This window comes from Hevea brasiliensis, chromosome 3, assembly GCF_030052815.1.
Source record: "Hevea brasiliensis isolate MT/VB/25A 57/8 chromosome 3, ASM3005281v1, whole genome shotgun sequence".
In the NCBI taxonomy this organism is placed as follows: Eukaryota; Viridiplantae; Streptophyta; class Magnoliopsida; order Malpighiales; family Euphorbiaceae; genus Hevea; species Hevea brasiliensis.
Genome location: NC_079495.1, coordinates 87469095 through 87485696, shown reverse-complemented (window position 1 = coordinate 87485696; position 16602 = coordinate 87469095). Strand labels below are relative to the sequence as shown.

Sequence of the window (16602 nt, the reverse complement as noted above, 5' to 3'; positions counted from 1 at the left end):
CCAAACACATCAATTGCATATTAGCCACTTATAAGCACTTTAATCAAATATATAGTTGCTTAAGTCGGTTGCAAACAATTTACAAAATTTTTGCCACTCAATTTCAAATCGGTTGCTAATTATTAGAGGGGAAATTGTCATTTGTTTTTAAAAAAATTAACAACCAGTTGAATGAGATGTTAAAATTGAATGCTAATTTATTTATATAAACTACTACTCATTTTCTTTTTTCACTTCTCTTTCATTTTCCGTTTCTCTCATTTCTCTCATTCTTCCCTTTACTCTCATTTTTTTTCATTCTTCCCCTTACTCTCATTTTTTTCATCATCTATTTTATTCTTCATCATCTTTTTTTTTTTCTCTTTTATTATTTAATATGCTTTTTGTTGGTCATAAAATAAAAATTTTGTACAAACGTATAGTAAATTATCTGGAGTAGTAATTTTTAGTAATAATTATTTTTTAGCAATTTTTTTGTTATGTGTGTGTGTGGCAATTTTTTTAGGTAATTTTTCTTATAAATATATTTTTATATTTAATTTTTTGTTAGTATTTTGGTTAATAATTATTATTAGCGATTTGTTTTTATAATATTTTTATATTAATTTTTAGTGCTAATTTTTTTGTTAATAATTTATTAATTTTATAAAAATTTATTTATGTAAATTTTTATTTGCAAATTTAATTTTTTAAAAATTAGGAACAGAAATTATGAAGCTAGCAATGGAAATTTTTTTATAAAACTTTTGTATACTGGTTGCAAAATTGTAAAATTAAAGATATAAAATTTTTTCAATCAATTATATATTGATTACTACTAGTAATAGATTTCGGTTTATTGCAAGAAATTTAAATATTGATATGAAAACTTTTGACAAAATATGCTCATGTTTCCTTGGTAATTAGGATTACTAAATATTTTTTTTTTGTCCTCAAATTTTAGAGTAGAAAATTTTTACCGAATGAAAAAATTTTTTTGCCAAATTATTTTGTAAGTAAATTAATATTTTTTTTTGTAGGTAATTCATGGGGATCGTAGGCTTATAAATTACCAATTATTTATCGACAATACTTTTCGTCGGTAATTACTAATGACAATAAATTATCGTAGGTAATTAATAGCAATAACTTTTCGTAGGTAATTTTTTTTTCCATATATTTAATTTAATTTTTGTACTTTTTAATTTAATTTAATTTAATTTTTAATTTAATTTTTAAATTTAATTTAAAATTTTATTTTTATTTAATTTTTGAATTTAATTTTTATTTTTTAAAATTTTATATTATTTTTTAAATTAAATATTAATTATTTTAGTTTAATTTAAAATTATTTTTAATTTTTTAAGATTTAAATGAATTTTAAAAAATAACTAAGGCCATCGTAGGCACTACATAGTGCTCATGCCACAATTGCCATAGCTTCCATTTTATAGGAAAATCAACTTCTCACCAATTCCACTAAAAAACGATGTGGGATTTACCAGCAGATTATCAATGAATATTATTTGTTAATAATTATCGACGTAAATTTTTATAGGAAATTATTTTAAAATTTAATTTTTTTTATCTTCTTCTTAATAGTACCGATAAAACCTTTCATAGATAAAATTTTCAAGCTTTTAAATTTTTTTTTATTTTTTTAATATTACCAACTAAATATAAGTTTGTTGATAGTTATCAATAAAAAATTTTAGTACGTAATTTTTTTTAAGCTTTTTAAATCTGTTTTAATATTTTATTCTTTATATTATCGACTAAATATGAGTTTGTTGGTAATTACCAATAAAAAACTTTTGTAGGTAAAATTTTTTAAGTTTTTTAATTTTTTTCTATTTTCTTCTTAATATTACCTACCAAATACGAGTTCGTTGGTAATTACTGAAGACATTTTTTTAGGTGAAAATTTTTAACTTTTTAAATTTTTTTCCTATTTTCTTCTTAATATTATCGACTAAATACAAATTTGTTAGTAATTACTGATAAAAAAATTTTCATAGGTAGTTTATTTTAAAATTTTATTTTTTAATTTCTTCTTAATATTACTAATTAAATAAAAGTTCATTGGTAATTAGTGACAAAAAAATTTTTTAGGTAAAAGTTTTAAAGTTTTTAATTTTTTTTTATTTTTTTTAATATTACCGACCAAATACGAGTTTGTTGCCCAATACCAACGAAAACTTTTCATAGGTAATTTATTTTAACATTTTAATTTTTATTTTTTTAATATTATCGATCAAATATAAGTTCAATGGTAATGACTGATGAAATATATTCATAGGTAAAACTTTTTAAACTTTTAAATTTTTTTATTTTCTTTTTAATATTACCAACCAAATATGAGTTGATCGGTAATTACCAACAATTTTTTTCATTAGTATGTTTTTTATTTGGTCTCAAATTTTGCCATCAATATTTGGCTCCATCTTTACCTAGGAAATTATGTTGTTAGTAAAGGTTCCGTTGATAATCGGTTGGTAATTTCGTTAATACAAATTTGTTTAAATTTTAGTTCTCTTGATTTTCACTTTTTGCTAGTAAAGTGTCAGTAAATTATTAGTGACAAATATATATTTAAATATAGGTGTCTTTTAATATATTTTACTCGCAATTTGAGTATTTTTAAAATTTATCTTTTTAATTACTTAAAAGAAAATTAAAAAACATAAACAATTAAATTTTTTACTTTAGTTGGGCCAATAAAAAATAACTTTTTAGAATATATAATGATTAAATTTTTTATTTAATTGAGTTAATAAATAAATATAAACATTTTAAACTTATACTAAAAATTTTTTTTAGGGTCTTAAGATGTTTTCACTACTTAAAAGTTATGCTTATAATTAAAAAAAAAAAAAGAAAAGAAAAGAGAGGCTTTTAATTTTGGTACTTATAAGCTGAATATTTATAAGTTAGTTTTTACTAAGTATTTTACTGTATTATCCTCATTTAATTTTATAATTTCATTATATATTCTTATTTTATTTATTCTCATATTCACATTAAAAAATTTATTTTCTTGAAATAATTTAAATAAATTATTTACATTAAATTTAACAAGATTAAAATTATTTTATTTTAATTTAAAAAATATTTATCCATAAAATATTTATTTATTTAATTTAAAATTGAATTGCATTTTAATGTGATTAAAATATATTTTGATAATATTATAATAAAATATTGAGTTAATATAATTTATTATTTAAAAAATAATTTAGTGCCCTTTTTAGTCAATTTAATAATAAATTTACTTTATAAATTAGTTTTTACTAAACGTGTCAACTGCTTGTCAGCCACTTATAAATAGTTTGACTAAACATGTAGCTACTTAAATTGATTGCAAACAATTATTGCAAACAATTCATAAAATATTTTGCTGTAAGTTTTAAATTGGTTGCTAATTGTTTGAAGGAAAATTACTGCCAATTTTTTAAAAAATTACCAACTGATTAAATGAGTTGATAAAATCGATTGCTAATTCGCTTATATAAACTACTACTCATTTTTTTTCCTTACTTCTCTTTCATTTGCTTTTTCTCTTTTTCTTCTTTTTTTTCTTATTTTTTTTGTCTTTTTTTTTCATCTATTTTCTTCATCATGTATTTTCCTTCTCATTTATTTTCTTTTTCATCATCTTTTTCTTTCTAATTTATTTTCTTCTTTATCATTTTTTTTTCTTTTTCATGTTTTTTTCTTCTTCATCATCTTTTTCTTTTTTTTTTATAGGCAAAATAAAATTTATTAATGAATGTCATGAAACTTGACCTAAGAGAACAAACCACATGACTACAAAAGAAATGATGCTGATTAACAAAACATCCTAAACCATGTAACAACTGATATAAGAAAGACTAACATAAGAAAAGAAACTGTTGAAACTAAGATGCTATTGAACCAATGAAGCAAAAGCAAAGAATGAGAATCTAGTAACCGATGGAAATTTTCAAATCAAGATGATGGGCTTCAAACAGAAACTTGTAATCTGCATACAAAGCTGGAAAATAACCAGAATACACCAACAAAGGCTAACTCATGGAAACTTTTCGCTAGGCTAGGTGATCCAGGAGAAGAGACTCATCACCTTCAAAAATGAGGCCCAAGTTTCTTCCCATCTCCAAGGTCAATTCCTTCTCGACGGGGAGATAGGTGCGTCTAAGAAGTTGGGAGACATGCTTGATGTCACTGTCAGATGCACGAAAAACGCCCTTGGAACTACACTTCACTGATTTCTTCTTTCCACCGTTAGCCAATTTAGGATAAAATCCCCAAAGATCCTTAATGTTTCTAGTTCTTCTACGCCTTTTAAGTAACCTATTAATCTTTAGTTTGGACATAGGGATATCAAGGTCCCATGGTGAATTGTCTATAGGTAGTGAACTGTTAGAGATAAAGCTTGGTTCCAATGGACTGGAAACAGCTGTAGTAGGGTTGAATGGAACTAGCTGTAGACCAGAAGAAAGAATTGCATCATCCTTCGTTCAAATTCATCGAGGTTCAAAGCCAGTAGGTGTTGGGAAGGGGGCTGCCTTTTCAAACTCAAAGCAGGACCCATGCACATGATATATGCTGCTATTTAGGGTCTCAAGAACAACATTGATAGCAGTATTGGAAAGGTCATCTATTGTGCTTTGGGAACCAACATTAGATGAACCATTTATATCTGAAGAGGAGGATTAAGGTGCTTGAACTTTGTGATTTTGAGACAAGGGCGTAGCAAAAGATCGATGGCGGCTACCTTGTTGGCTTGAAATATTAATTCTCTCTTCATGCAAGGCTTCTGTATTAGGGAAAGCACAGGACATGTTTGCATTACTCTTATTGCCAAATGCAGGGAGAACCACATCCACATCATTAACAATTTTTGAAGTTTGCTCCACATCAGTAGACATGTCAACAATTTTTGAAGTTTGCTCCACATCATCAGATACTCCAGCTGTGGAAGAAAAAGAAGGGCAGTTGGTTTTCAACTTTTGGCAAAATAGGCTAAGGGGATCGTAAAATGGCTCTTCAATGGCAGAAATAAAGAATATGTTTTTGTTCAAATCCACTGTAACAACTTTATTTACAAACTCTTATTAATCTGTGATGATAGGTAGACCAGCAGGATCAAAAATTTTCCTTGATTGGGTGCTTCCATCAATGGATATGAAATTGCCTAACTTACCTCCAAACCATTGAAAAAAAAATCGAGAGTCCAAATGTCCAGAGGCACCCCATCTAATTGCACCCAAATGAGACGCTTCCTTATAGAATAAATAGACTTCCAAGGATTAATGTCGGTGAACCATTGACTTAACCACTGTTTATCATTCAAGAATTTTTCCATGCATTCTATTGATTCAGAAGTCAGAAGAACTGAATTACGCTCCATTGAACGAATTGTAATTTAGTGCACTCCCTCAGCCATAAAATAAACTTGCAGATTCGATAGAGAGCTGATGTTAATGAGTGAAGCAACTGCGGATCGGGACAACCATTCTCTGTTTTCCTCTATTGCATCATAGGTGCCACCAACTAGATATTTTTCTCTTCTTGGTTCACCTGGACAAATATCAAGACCTGTAGGAACCTTATCATGCTGCGTTAAGTTCCTTTAATGTAGGAACCTTATCATGCTGCGTTAAGTTCCTTTAAGTAGTAACAATGTGCTCTGCAGCCCTATCAATATCACGTCTATGGTTCTGAGGATGTTGCATGTACTCATTTCTTCTCCAAACACCATTGTCCCTTCTATTGTCTACAAAAGAATGCTTCCTGTATCTAGATACATATGTATCCCTTCTATGTTCTTGAGGATGTTGTGCTTTCGTGTTCCTTGTTGATCTTGCCTAAAAGGCTCTCAATGAGAAATCGTTAACCGCAATGAGAAAATCCTGAGATCTTCCATTATCTAAGATCCTAATGAACCCATATCTTCTCCCTTTTCTACTTAGTTTATTAGGAATAAAGACTTCATCTACTTTGCCAAATTCAGAGAACGCTTTCTTGGACATTACTGCATCCCAGCAGTCTGGAAAATTTTCCAAGTAAATGGACACTAATGATGCTCTTTGAAGGTTGTTTCTGTGAGAATTTCGCGGTGGTTGAGGGCCATGGGAGGAGGTAGGGTGAATTTTTTTTCTTTCTTATCTTTTTTATTTAATATGCTTTTTGTTAGTCATAAAATTACAATTTTGTATATATATATGCTAATTTTTTTTTAGTAATTTGTCTTATAAATATATTTTTATATTTAATTTTTTGATAACATTTTGGTTAATAATTATTATTAGCAATTTATTTTTGTAATATTTTTATATTAATTTTTTTAATACTAATTTTTCTAATAATTTATTATTTTAGTAATTTTTAGAAAAATTTATTTATGTGAATTTTTTATTTGTTATTTGAAAATTTAATCTATTTTATATATATATTTTTTTTAAATTAGTAATGGAAAATCAGTTGTAAATAGCAATCAATTTGTAGAATGGTTGCAAAATTGTAAAATTAAAGACACCAAATTTTTCAATCAATCGATTGCTAGTGGAAAGTGGTTTTTTTTTTGCCAAAAAACTTTATTTTTTAAAATTAAATAATTTAGCAACTAATTCGGTTGTCGATTACTGTTTGCAATCGATTTTCGGTTGCTAAATCGATCGCTAATAACTATAAATTTATCAGTTAGTTGCTAATCGATTTAGTAACTGGTCTCATTTTAATTGACTGAATCGATTAGCAATCTATTTTAATGGATAAGTAATCGATTCGGCTATTTGCTAATCTTTCTTTCTTTTTCTTTTTTTTAGTGTAATGGCCATTTGGAGGACTTAGCTATGGTGATGTGGAGTATATGGGGTAGTCAGAATCAATTATCATGGAACTAGAGTAGGGATAACAGTTGGGCAGGTTTCTGCAAGTACTCGATCTACTCGAATCCTAATAAGACATATTTGAGTAATTTTTAATCAGATTTAGGCAAATTTGGGTTTGAAATTTTATACTCATCACTAGTTGAGTTGAGTTCAGGTTCAATACCCCTAGTACCCATTATCCGAACATGTTTAGCTAAATGGGTAGTGGGTACCTATGTGCACCCTAACCCATTTACTTAATTATTTTAAACTTTATAAATTTTTTTGATATAGTATTTTAATATTTCAGTTCAGGTTAGGTACTTGACCTTTGAATCTCCTATATGATTAAAATTTAAACAAAAATATACTATAAAAATTAGGTTTGGCCAAGTTCATGTAGTTTGCTGGTAATGGTAAATAGATTTGGGTTGGGCATAGGTAGTAAAAGATATTTTTTTTAATCGGCTTTAAGACATATTCAGATATTATATATATAATAATCGGGTTCTAATTTGGATATCTTAAATTTCATGGGTATCCTACTCAGTACAATCCCTAAACTAGTGCCAATTTCTTCCTCAATTTGTGGTTACTTATGCATTGGGTATGTGAGGAATTGGGTCCAAGCTCGCATGCAAAACAAGGGGGGGGGGGGGGGGTGGGGTGAAGGGGGGGGCGGGTCTCCAGAATAGCACTACTTGACCTATTGCCCATTGGGTTAAGCCAAGTAATGAGTCTCTAAAACGTAATTTTGATGCCGCTCTTCTTGTAGACAAAAATTACACAAGTTATGGCTTTGTGCTTAGAAATGATCATGGTTGTTTGGTCGATGCTAGAACTAGTTGGGTTCCTAGGTTGGTATAGCTATGAATTATCAAGGTTTTTGGTTTGTGGCAGGCACTCATGTGGATTAAAAATCGAAACCTTAGTAATGTTTAATTTGAAGTGGATTAATTAGATGTGGTGCATGGAGTTAAATATCAAGAGGTGGATGATTTATAGTATTTTTATAGAGTTAATTGGATTAATTCATGTAAATATTTAGTCTTTTAATTAATTTTAATTACATTTTATAGTTTTATTTAGCTAAAAGTTAATTTCTTTCATTTTAATTCATGTTTGTTATTTTTAGGAAAAATTATAAAGAAGAGTGAAGAATCGGAGAAAGTTTAATTTTGGGCAGAAGATCTCATGGCCAACCATGAGATTCTCATGGTTGTCTATGACATTGAAGGATCAAGCATGACTTCTTGTGGGATGTTAATAGGGCACATGGCCAGCCATGGGATTGCTTCCTACACGCATGGCTAGCCATGAGATAGTCTTTTGAGGGTATTTTTCACCCAATGGGCTTGTGACACTTCATCAAGTAAAGCGGAAGAGACAAAATTAAAGTTAGTTGGAAAATTTGAGAAGAGAATAGGAGAAGAAATTTTTTGGAGGTCTCTTGGCAACAAAACACTCCAGAAAATTTTATTTTTGAGAAAGAGCAAGAAATTTGAGAGGGTTTTCTTAGAGCATTTGGAGGCTAGAGCAACAGTTCTTCATCAAGCATACTTAGAGTTTATTCTTACTCTTCTTTTATTTTCTTTAATTTTTGTTAGAAATTCATTTAGTATTTGATGTTTGGATTTACTTTTATTAATTTTGAGTTGATATTTGACATTATGAGCGGTTAATTTCTTAGATAGGGATGTGTTTTAGGTTGACTTGTTTTAGTCTCTATATTTTGATCTAATTTTCTCTACTTTGCTAATAGTTGTTATTTTTGAGTTTAACGCTTTTGAATAACTTGGCCAAATACTTGAATGATTTTAGATTTATAGTCTATGGTTGAAAAACATAATTATGAAATTGATTTAATAATAACTATCATAGATTTTAATTAAGAGGGGAACTAAGATTGAATCTATGGAGTTTTGTTAAAATAATTTTTTTTAATGCTCTAATTAATTGACTAATTCTCTATTAGGAAATAGGGGTTAATTCATTAATTAGAAGCTCTGATGATGTCCGAAATAGCAAAGTAGAGAAAATTAGATCAAAATATAGAGACTAAAACAATTAATGAATATCTTGGCCAAATACTTGAATGATTTTAGATTTATAGTCGATGGTTGCAAAAAATATTTATGAAATTGATTTAATAACAACTATCATAGATTTTTATTAAGAGCGGAAACTAAGATTGAATCTATAGAGTTTTGTTGAAATAATCTTTTTTTTAATGCTCTAATTAATTTACTAATTCTCTATTAGGAAATAGGGGCTAATTCATTAATTAGATGGTTTGATGATGCTTGAAAGGGATTATTAAATGCTTTTGATTATTAACTCTTGCAGAGTACTTAAAATTGATTATTAAACAAAATTGATTAAGATTAATTAATGGATAAAGTGAAATCAATATCCCTAGAAACTTTTCATTGATTTTAATCCCAAAATTTTCATTGCTTTTATTAGTTAATTTTCAATATTAGTTAATTTCATTTTTAGCTCAATTTTAATTTTTTGAATTTAATCCAGTTTGATAGTCTAGATATTAGTAAAATTAACATAGATTTTGGTAATTAAAGGCAATTCTCATGAGAATAATACTTCACTCACTCTATATTACTTATATGATTATGTGCACTTGCAGACGTGTATCAAGTTTTTGGCGCCGTTGTAGGGGATTAGCAACTTTAATATCAAAATAGTTGATTTTATTGGTAATCTAGGCATTTTTATTTTGTTGAATTTAATTTTGTGTTTTTTCTTTGGTTATTTTTTCAGGTGGTTTATGAGAAGTTTGGTTAACTCAAGCTCATTGCAATTTGATCTTAAAATTGAGAGAACTTATAGAGAGAATAAAAGATAAGTTAGAGAAAGGAAGAAGGTTGAAAAAGAGGCTAATATTCAAATGGATGACATAAATCCTAGAGTTGTGATTGAAGAAGTGGTGGATGAAGAGCAAGAGCCACAAGTTCCAAGGCAACAAAGGAGGGTTTTACGAGATTACATTAGACTAATGGTGTTCAATTCTACATCGAACATTATAAGACCTCTAGTGCAAGGTAACAATTTTGAGCTAAAGTCTTCTCTTATTCAGATGGTTCAAACTATATGTCAATTTGGAGGGACTACAAATGAGGATCCTAATGTCCATTTGGAGAGTTTTCTCATGATATGTGATACACTAAAGTTTAATGGTGTATCGGATAATGCTATTAGATTGAGACTCTTTCCATTCTCACTAAGGGATAGAGCAAGAGCATGGTTGAATTCTTTACCTGCTGGGTCTATCACTACATGGGAGGATTTGGTAGAAAAATTCATGGCAAAGTTCTTTCCCCCAGTCAAGACTGTGAAGCTGAGAAATGATATCCAAATGTTTACTCAGATGGATATAGAAACATTTTATAAAGCTTAGGATAAATTCAAGGATTCGGTAAGAAGGTGTCCACATCATGGAATACCTAAGTGGTTATTGATTCAGACTTTTTATAATGGGTTAAATGGTCATACTAGAAGCAATGTAGACTCTGCAATAGGAGGATCTCTACTAGGAAAGTCAACTGATGAAGGATATGAGTTATTAGAAGAGTTAGTAGATAATTGCTATCAATGGCTCAATCAGAGGAACACAACGAAGAGAGCTGCTAGAATTCATGAGGTTGACTCCATTACCACACCAAAAGCCAAAATGGATTCCATTTCTAGAAGACTGGACAAGATGTCAGTGAATGCAGCTACCACTAGCACTAAAGCACATGTTTGTGAGAATTGTGTTAGGCCACATGCAATAAGGGATTGTTACATTGATGAGTCATTCTTCCAACTAGAGCGAGAGAAAGCTCAATATGCATGCAATTCTGGAAGATAGTTGAACAACCCATATTTTGATACATACACCCCAGCTTGGAAGAATCACCCAAATTTTTCATGGGGAGGATAGCCACAAAAACATCAGTAGCCTAACTATCAAAGTAGAGTGCCACCTGATTTTTCACAATCAAAGAAGAAATCAAGTTTGCAAGATATAGTTACTAATTTGGCCAAGACAATTGAGAATTTCATGAATGAGACAAAGATAAATTTCCATAATGAGAATGTGACTTTACAAAATCAGCAAGTTGCTATTAAGAATTTAGAAGTACAAATGGGGCAGGTAGCCAATATGATAACAAATAGACCACAAGGTGTATTGCCAAGTAAGACAGAGACAAACCCAAGAGAGTAAAGCAATGCAATCACCTTGAGTAGTGGAAAGCAATTGAAGGAACCACAAAAGAAAAAGAAGGGAGAGGAAGTTGTAAAAGAAGCTATTGATGCAAAGGAAAAGGAAAAAGAACAAATTCAACTTGAAGGTAGTAGAGTAGAGATAGAAGAAAAGCTTATGAAAGAGAAGAAAAAGGAGTTAGTCAAGCCATATATGCCTCCATTTCCATTTCCTTAGTGCCTATTGAAAACAAGCAAGATAAGGATTTTCTTAAGTTTCTTGACATGTTTAAAAAGTTGTACATTAGTATCCCTTTTGCTGAAGCACAAGCACAAATGCCAAATTATGTCAAGTTTCTGAAGGAGATTCTATCTAAGAAAAGTAAATTGAAAGATTATGAGACGGTCATGCTAACAGAGGAATGTAGTTCAATCATTCAAAGCAAGATGCCACCAAAATCCAAAGATCCAGGGAGTTTTACTATTCCTTGTAATATTGGCAATGTAGAATTTACTAAAGCTTCGTGTGATCTTAGTGCAAGTATTAATTTAATGCCTTTCTCTCTTTGTAGAAAATTGGGGTTAAGTGAAATTAAGTCTATAATTATTTCACTACAGCTTACAAACCGCTCATTCACTTACCCGAGGGGTATAGTTAAAGATGTGCTGGTGAAGGTTGATAAGTTCATTTTTCCAGAAGACTTTCTTGTGCTTGACATGAAAGAAGATAGGGAGGTGCCTCTCATATTAGGTCGGCCATTCCTTGCTACTAGAAAAGCATTGATTGATGTACCTGAAGGTAAATTAACTCTTAGGGTTGGCCAAGAGGAGGTAACTTTCAATTTTTTTAATGATTCTAAATTTCCTTCAAAGAAAGATGAATGCTTTAGAATTGATATGGTGGATAAATGTCCAAGAGAAGTTTTTGTTGAGCCTGAAATTAATTTGAAAGATATTTTTAATGACAATTCTATTGAGGAAAATTGAAAGTAGGTAGTAGTGCATGTTGTTGATGTAAAGCAAGAAAAGACAAAGTTTAGGCCAAATCCCAAGGTCAAAATTAAACAACTTGCAAGTGATATTGGACAGTTGAACAAAGTGACGGGTGTTTTCACTATAGCCGGAAGGAAATAGAAGTACAAAGTTATTGGAACACCTGTTGGCAAGAGTGACAAATTCATCTTCAAGCCCCCATGAAGATTTAGAAATGGTCAAGCTAAAGACCTAAAATAAGCGCTCTTGGGAGGCAACTCAAGCAACAAATATGAGTTTGTTATTTCTTTAAGTTTTGTTCATATGTAGTTTCATTTAATTTTAGTTCAAATTTAATTAAAGTGTTTTCCCAAATTTTGATTGGCATTGTCTTCATTGGGTTATAGGTATAGAAGAAGAAAATGTGAAGAAGAATGCTTAAGATTCAAGTCAAGGACTAGAAGGTCAACTTTGGTGGAGCAAAGGGAAAAGGCATGCATCGAAGGGGAGTAACCCTAATATTTTGTTGCCTTCACAAAAATTCATTGTATTTATGATTAAGTCATTGGAAATCAAATTCCTGATTTTGAGGTGATATGCTTAATTTTGATGTTGTTTCAATCTTATGCATATCTTGTGCTTGATGGATATTTGTAAAATGAAATAATATTATTTTGTTGGACAAATGTGAAGAAGATGCAATTTTGGTATATGATTTTATTTTAGTGTCATATTGCGTTAAAACCACATTTTGCATTGAAATGAAGTGAATTTTTTTTTAAGAAGCAGTAAACATCATGGCTAGGTGGGAGTTAGTCATGTTAGGGCATGTAATTCATCGTTTAAAAGAAGTTGAATTTAATTTGGAAGAAAAATTTTTTCATGAGAAACAGTAAAGGTCATGGCTTCATGTGAGTTTGCATGAAATTTCATAGTCAGGCATGAGCTTTTCTATTCAAATGGAGTTGGAAATAGACATTTAATTTATATGGCAACAAAGCTCATGGCTAACCATGAGAAAGTCATTCCATGCAAAGATAGGCGCATTGCTAGTTGTGCAAGTGTCCATGGCCTCCCATGCGTATTCCCTCATGCATGCTAGGTGAATGGCCACCTGTGTAAGTGTCCATGGCCTCCCATGTGTGTTACCTCATGACTTATGAGTGATCTTGGGCAGCAAAAGCCATGGTTGGCTGTGCACCACTTTTAGCACTTCATCCCTGGCCATGTGATTCCAAAATTTTTATATTTTGCATTTTTTTTATTTTCTCATGTGTTTTCATTGGTCAACTTCTTTTTACCTCAAGCCATGTGATCCTATTTTGTCTTCTTATACATTTTCTCTTGCATCCTATTGGTTCATAACACTTTATTTTCTCCTTAAGACCAACACACACTTTTCTTTCTTCCTTCATACACATGTTCACCTTACTCCATTTTAGTTTATGCGTTTCACTCCTAATTCCACGGCACATGCTTATTTGTTTAGCTATTGAGGACAATGTCTCTGATAAGTTTGGGGGTACATATTTTATTTTATTTTATTTTACTATTTTGTTTTATTTTATTTTGTTTTATTTTTGTACATAAAATTTTTTGTTTTGTTTTGTAAAATATGGTTTCAATTTTGATTAAGAAATTCAGTTCAATTTGAGTTTGAGAGTTAAATTTGTAGTTTAGTTATTTTAGATTTGTGATATGCTTAAATGAATTCTATACAATTAATAATTAATTTTGCTTCGTCAATCTTGCATGTTTATTTTATTCTGTCTATGGAAATGAAATGTGGATAGTGTTTAGGAGATGAACTAAGAAAATTAATTTTGTTTTTAATGTGAGAATTAATTAATTGTTGTGTGTGGAGCATGCTTTGATCTTAATTGATATTTCTTCTTTTGATATATATAGTTGTACTAAAAAAAAAAGAGCAGCAAAATATAATTGCACAGTCTACTTTGCTAGTTCAAGTTGCAAGTAACCAAGAACATTCATGAGCTCCATGTTTGTTTTTGAGTCAAACAGTAGCTTGGATTATATGTATATAAAGCACTTTGAATTTGTGATTGCTGAGTAACCAGATGGCTTCATGACCAATGTCTATATTCACATAAAAAGGTAAATGACGATATAAGGAAGATTGCCAAAATGCTGTTCATAAAAAAAAGTGTAAATAAATAAAGAAATAAGAAGGGAATTGAAAATTAAGGTTTTAACATGTTTTGATTCATGATGTTAGTTGATTTGCATTTTCATTTTGTTTTGTTTATACTTTTTGAATCTCCTAGGAATACTATCTCATTAGTGGAAATAAACTGATGAAATTGCATGTTTGGTCGGAAGGTAGAGGTTAATTGATTTATTGAAATTTAAAAGAAGCAAAATAATTATTAATTGTATAAAGTTTCACTTGAATATGAATAGGTTGAAATGATTAAACTGTGAAATTTGATTTTTGAAGTTGCGATTGAGATGATTAAATTATAGCATTTATCTAGAATTATTTTTTTCTACGTTGATTTGTCAAATTTCCAATCATGTTAATAAAGCGCATGTCCAGCTATGGGATCACTTCCTACATGTATGGCTGGCCATGAGATGGTCTTTTGAGGGTATTTTTCACCCAATGGGCTTGTGATACCTCACCAAGTGAAGGGGAAGAGTCAAAATTAAAGTTAGTTGGAAAATTTGAGAAAAGAAGAGGAGAAGACATTTTTTGGAGGTCTCTTGGCACCTAAACACTCCAAAAAATTTTATTGTTGAGAAAGAGCTTGAGAGAGTTTTCTTAGAGCATTTGGACGCTAGAGCATGGGTTCTTCATCAAGCATACTTAGAATTTATTCTTACTATTCTTTTATTTTTCTTTAATTTTTGTTAGAAACTCATTTAGTATTTGATGTTTGTTTGGGTTGATACTTGACATTATGAGTGGTTAATTTCTTAGCTAGGGATTTGATGTAGCTTGACTTAATTTAATCTCTATATTTTGATCTAAATTTCTCTACTTTGCTAATAGTTGTTATTTTTGAGTTTAATGCTTTTGTGTATCTTGGCCAAATGCTTGAATGATTTTAGATTTATAATCTATAATTGGAAACATGATTATGAATTTGATTTGATAGCAACTATCATAGATTTCAATTAAGAGTGGAAACTAAGATTGAGTCTATTAGTTTTTGTTGAAATAGTCTTTTTCTTAATGCTCTAATTAATTGAGTAATTTTCTATTGGAAAATAGGGGTTAATTCATTAATTAGAAGGTTTGATGATGCCCGAAATGAATTATTAATGCTTTTGATTATTAAACCTTGCAAGAGTACTTAAAATTGATTATTAGACAAAATTGATTGAGATTAATTAATTGATTAAGTGAAATCAATATCCCTAGCCACTTTTCTTTGATTTTAATCCCAAAATTTTCATTGCTTTTATTAGTTAATTTCCAATATTAGCTCAATTTTAATTTCTTAAATTTAATCCAATTTGATAGTCTAGATATTAGTAAAATTAATAATTAAAGACAATCCTCGTGGAAATGATACTTTACTTATTCTTTATTACTTATACAATTCCATGTACTTGCGGACGCGTATCAGTGAATTTGTTTGACTTTGGTGCCTTGATGGATGGAGATTGCTATTGATTTATTCTGTAGGGGAGTTGTTTCTCTATTAGTTAGTTTTCAAGACAAGCCAACATGAAAGCACATGAGCTTGCTAAATTATCTTGTAACTTTGCTTGTTTTGTTCATTAGCAAGAATCTGTCTGATTCTTCTGATTTCTAATGAATTTCATTTTTCTTCAGAAGAAAAAACATTATTATTATTATTATTATTATTATTATTATTATTATTATTGTTGTTGTTGTTGTTGTTGTTGTTGTTGTTGTTGTTCATAAATGAGATAAATAATCACCATAAAGTGTAATATTATTAAACTTTATTAAATCACTCATGCAATAAAGTGCGCACCATTAGTTAGATCTAACCAAGGGTTGATTCAAAATTAGAGTCGAATTAGACTCAAATTAGTTTAATTTCAAGAAACCGATCAAAATTGAATTGATCAAAATCGTCTTTGAATTGAATAGAATTTGATTTGCTTGGTTTGCGGCCAAAACAAAAAGTTTTTTCTTTTTTAAAAAGTTTAAAAACAATTTCAATCATTGAATATGGTCAAATCGAAATCAAATTGGAACCGAAACCGAAACTAAAAAAGCCTTATAATTCTAATTTTAGTTTCCCTAAATTTTACACTAAATTTATTAATTTTAAGTAAGAGATTGAGGGTGTTTGGCCTAACTTATTGACTAGCTTATAAGCCATTATTTTAAGCTGACATACTTTTTTAATATATATTTAGAGTTTATAAACTATGCAATGCTTATAAGCAAATAAATAAATAAGGTGGGGGAGATGAGCTTTTCATTTTAGTACTTTTATGCTGTGTGCTTATAAGTTAGTTTGACTAAATATTTTATTATATTATTTTCATTTAATTTTATAATTACATTATATATCCTTATCATATGTATTCTCATATTCATTTTAAAAATTTTATTTTTCTTGCAATAATTTAAATAAATTATTTACATTAA

General features: G+C 29.3%; 1 protein-coding gene and 1 non-coding gene across 2 annotated transcripts; one reads left to right on the top strand and one right to left on the bottom strand.

Annotated features, from left to right (window-relative positions):
• Positions 1-10185: 10185 nt before the first annotated feature.
• LOC131178821 (small nucleolar RNA R71) lies at positions 10186-10292 on the bottom strand. The gene has a single exon (XR_009147830.1). It is a non-coding gene; the product is annotated as a small nucleolar RNA R71 (small nucleolar RNA).
• A 1080-nt stretch (positions 10293-11372) lies between these two features.
• On the top strand, positions 11373-12023 carry LOC110668822 (uncharacterized). Its single transcript, XM_021830205.2, has one exon. It carries the CDS (start codon positions 11373-11375, stop codon positions 12021-12023), a length of 651 nt encoding a protein of 216 aa, XP_021685897.1.
• Positions 12024-16602: the final 4579 nt, after the last annotated feature.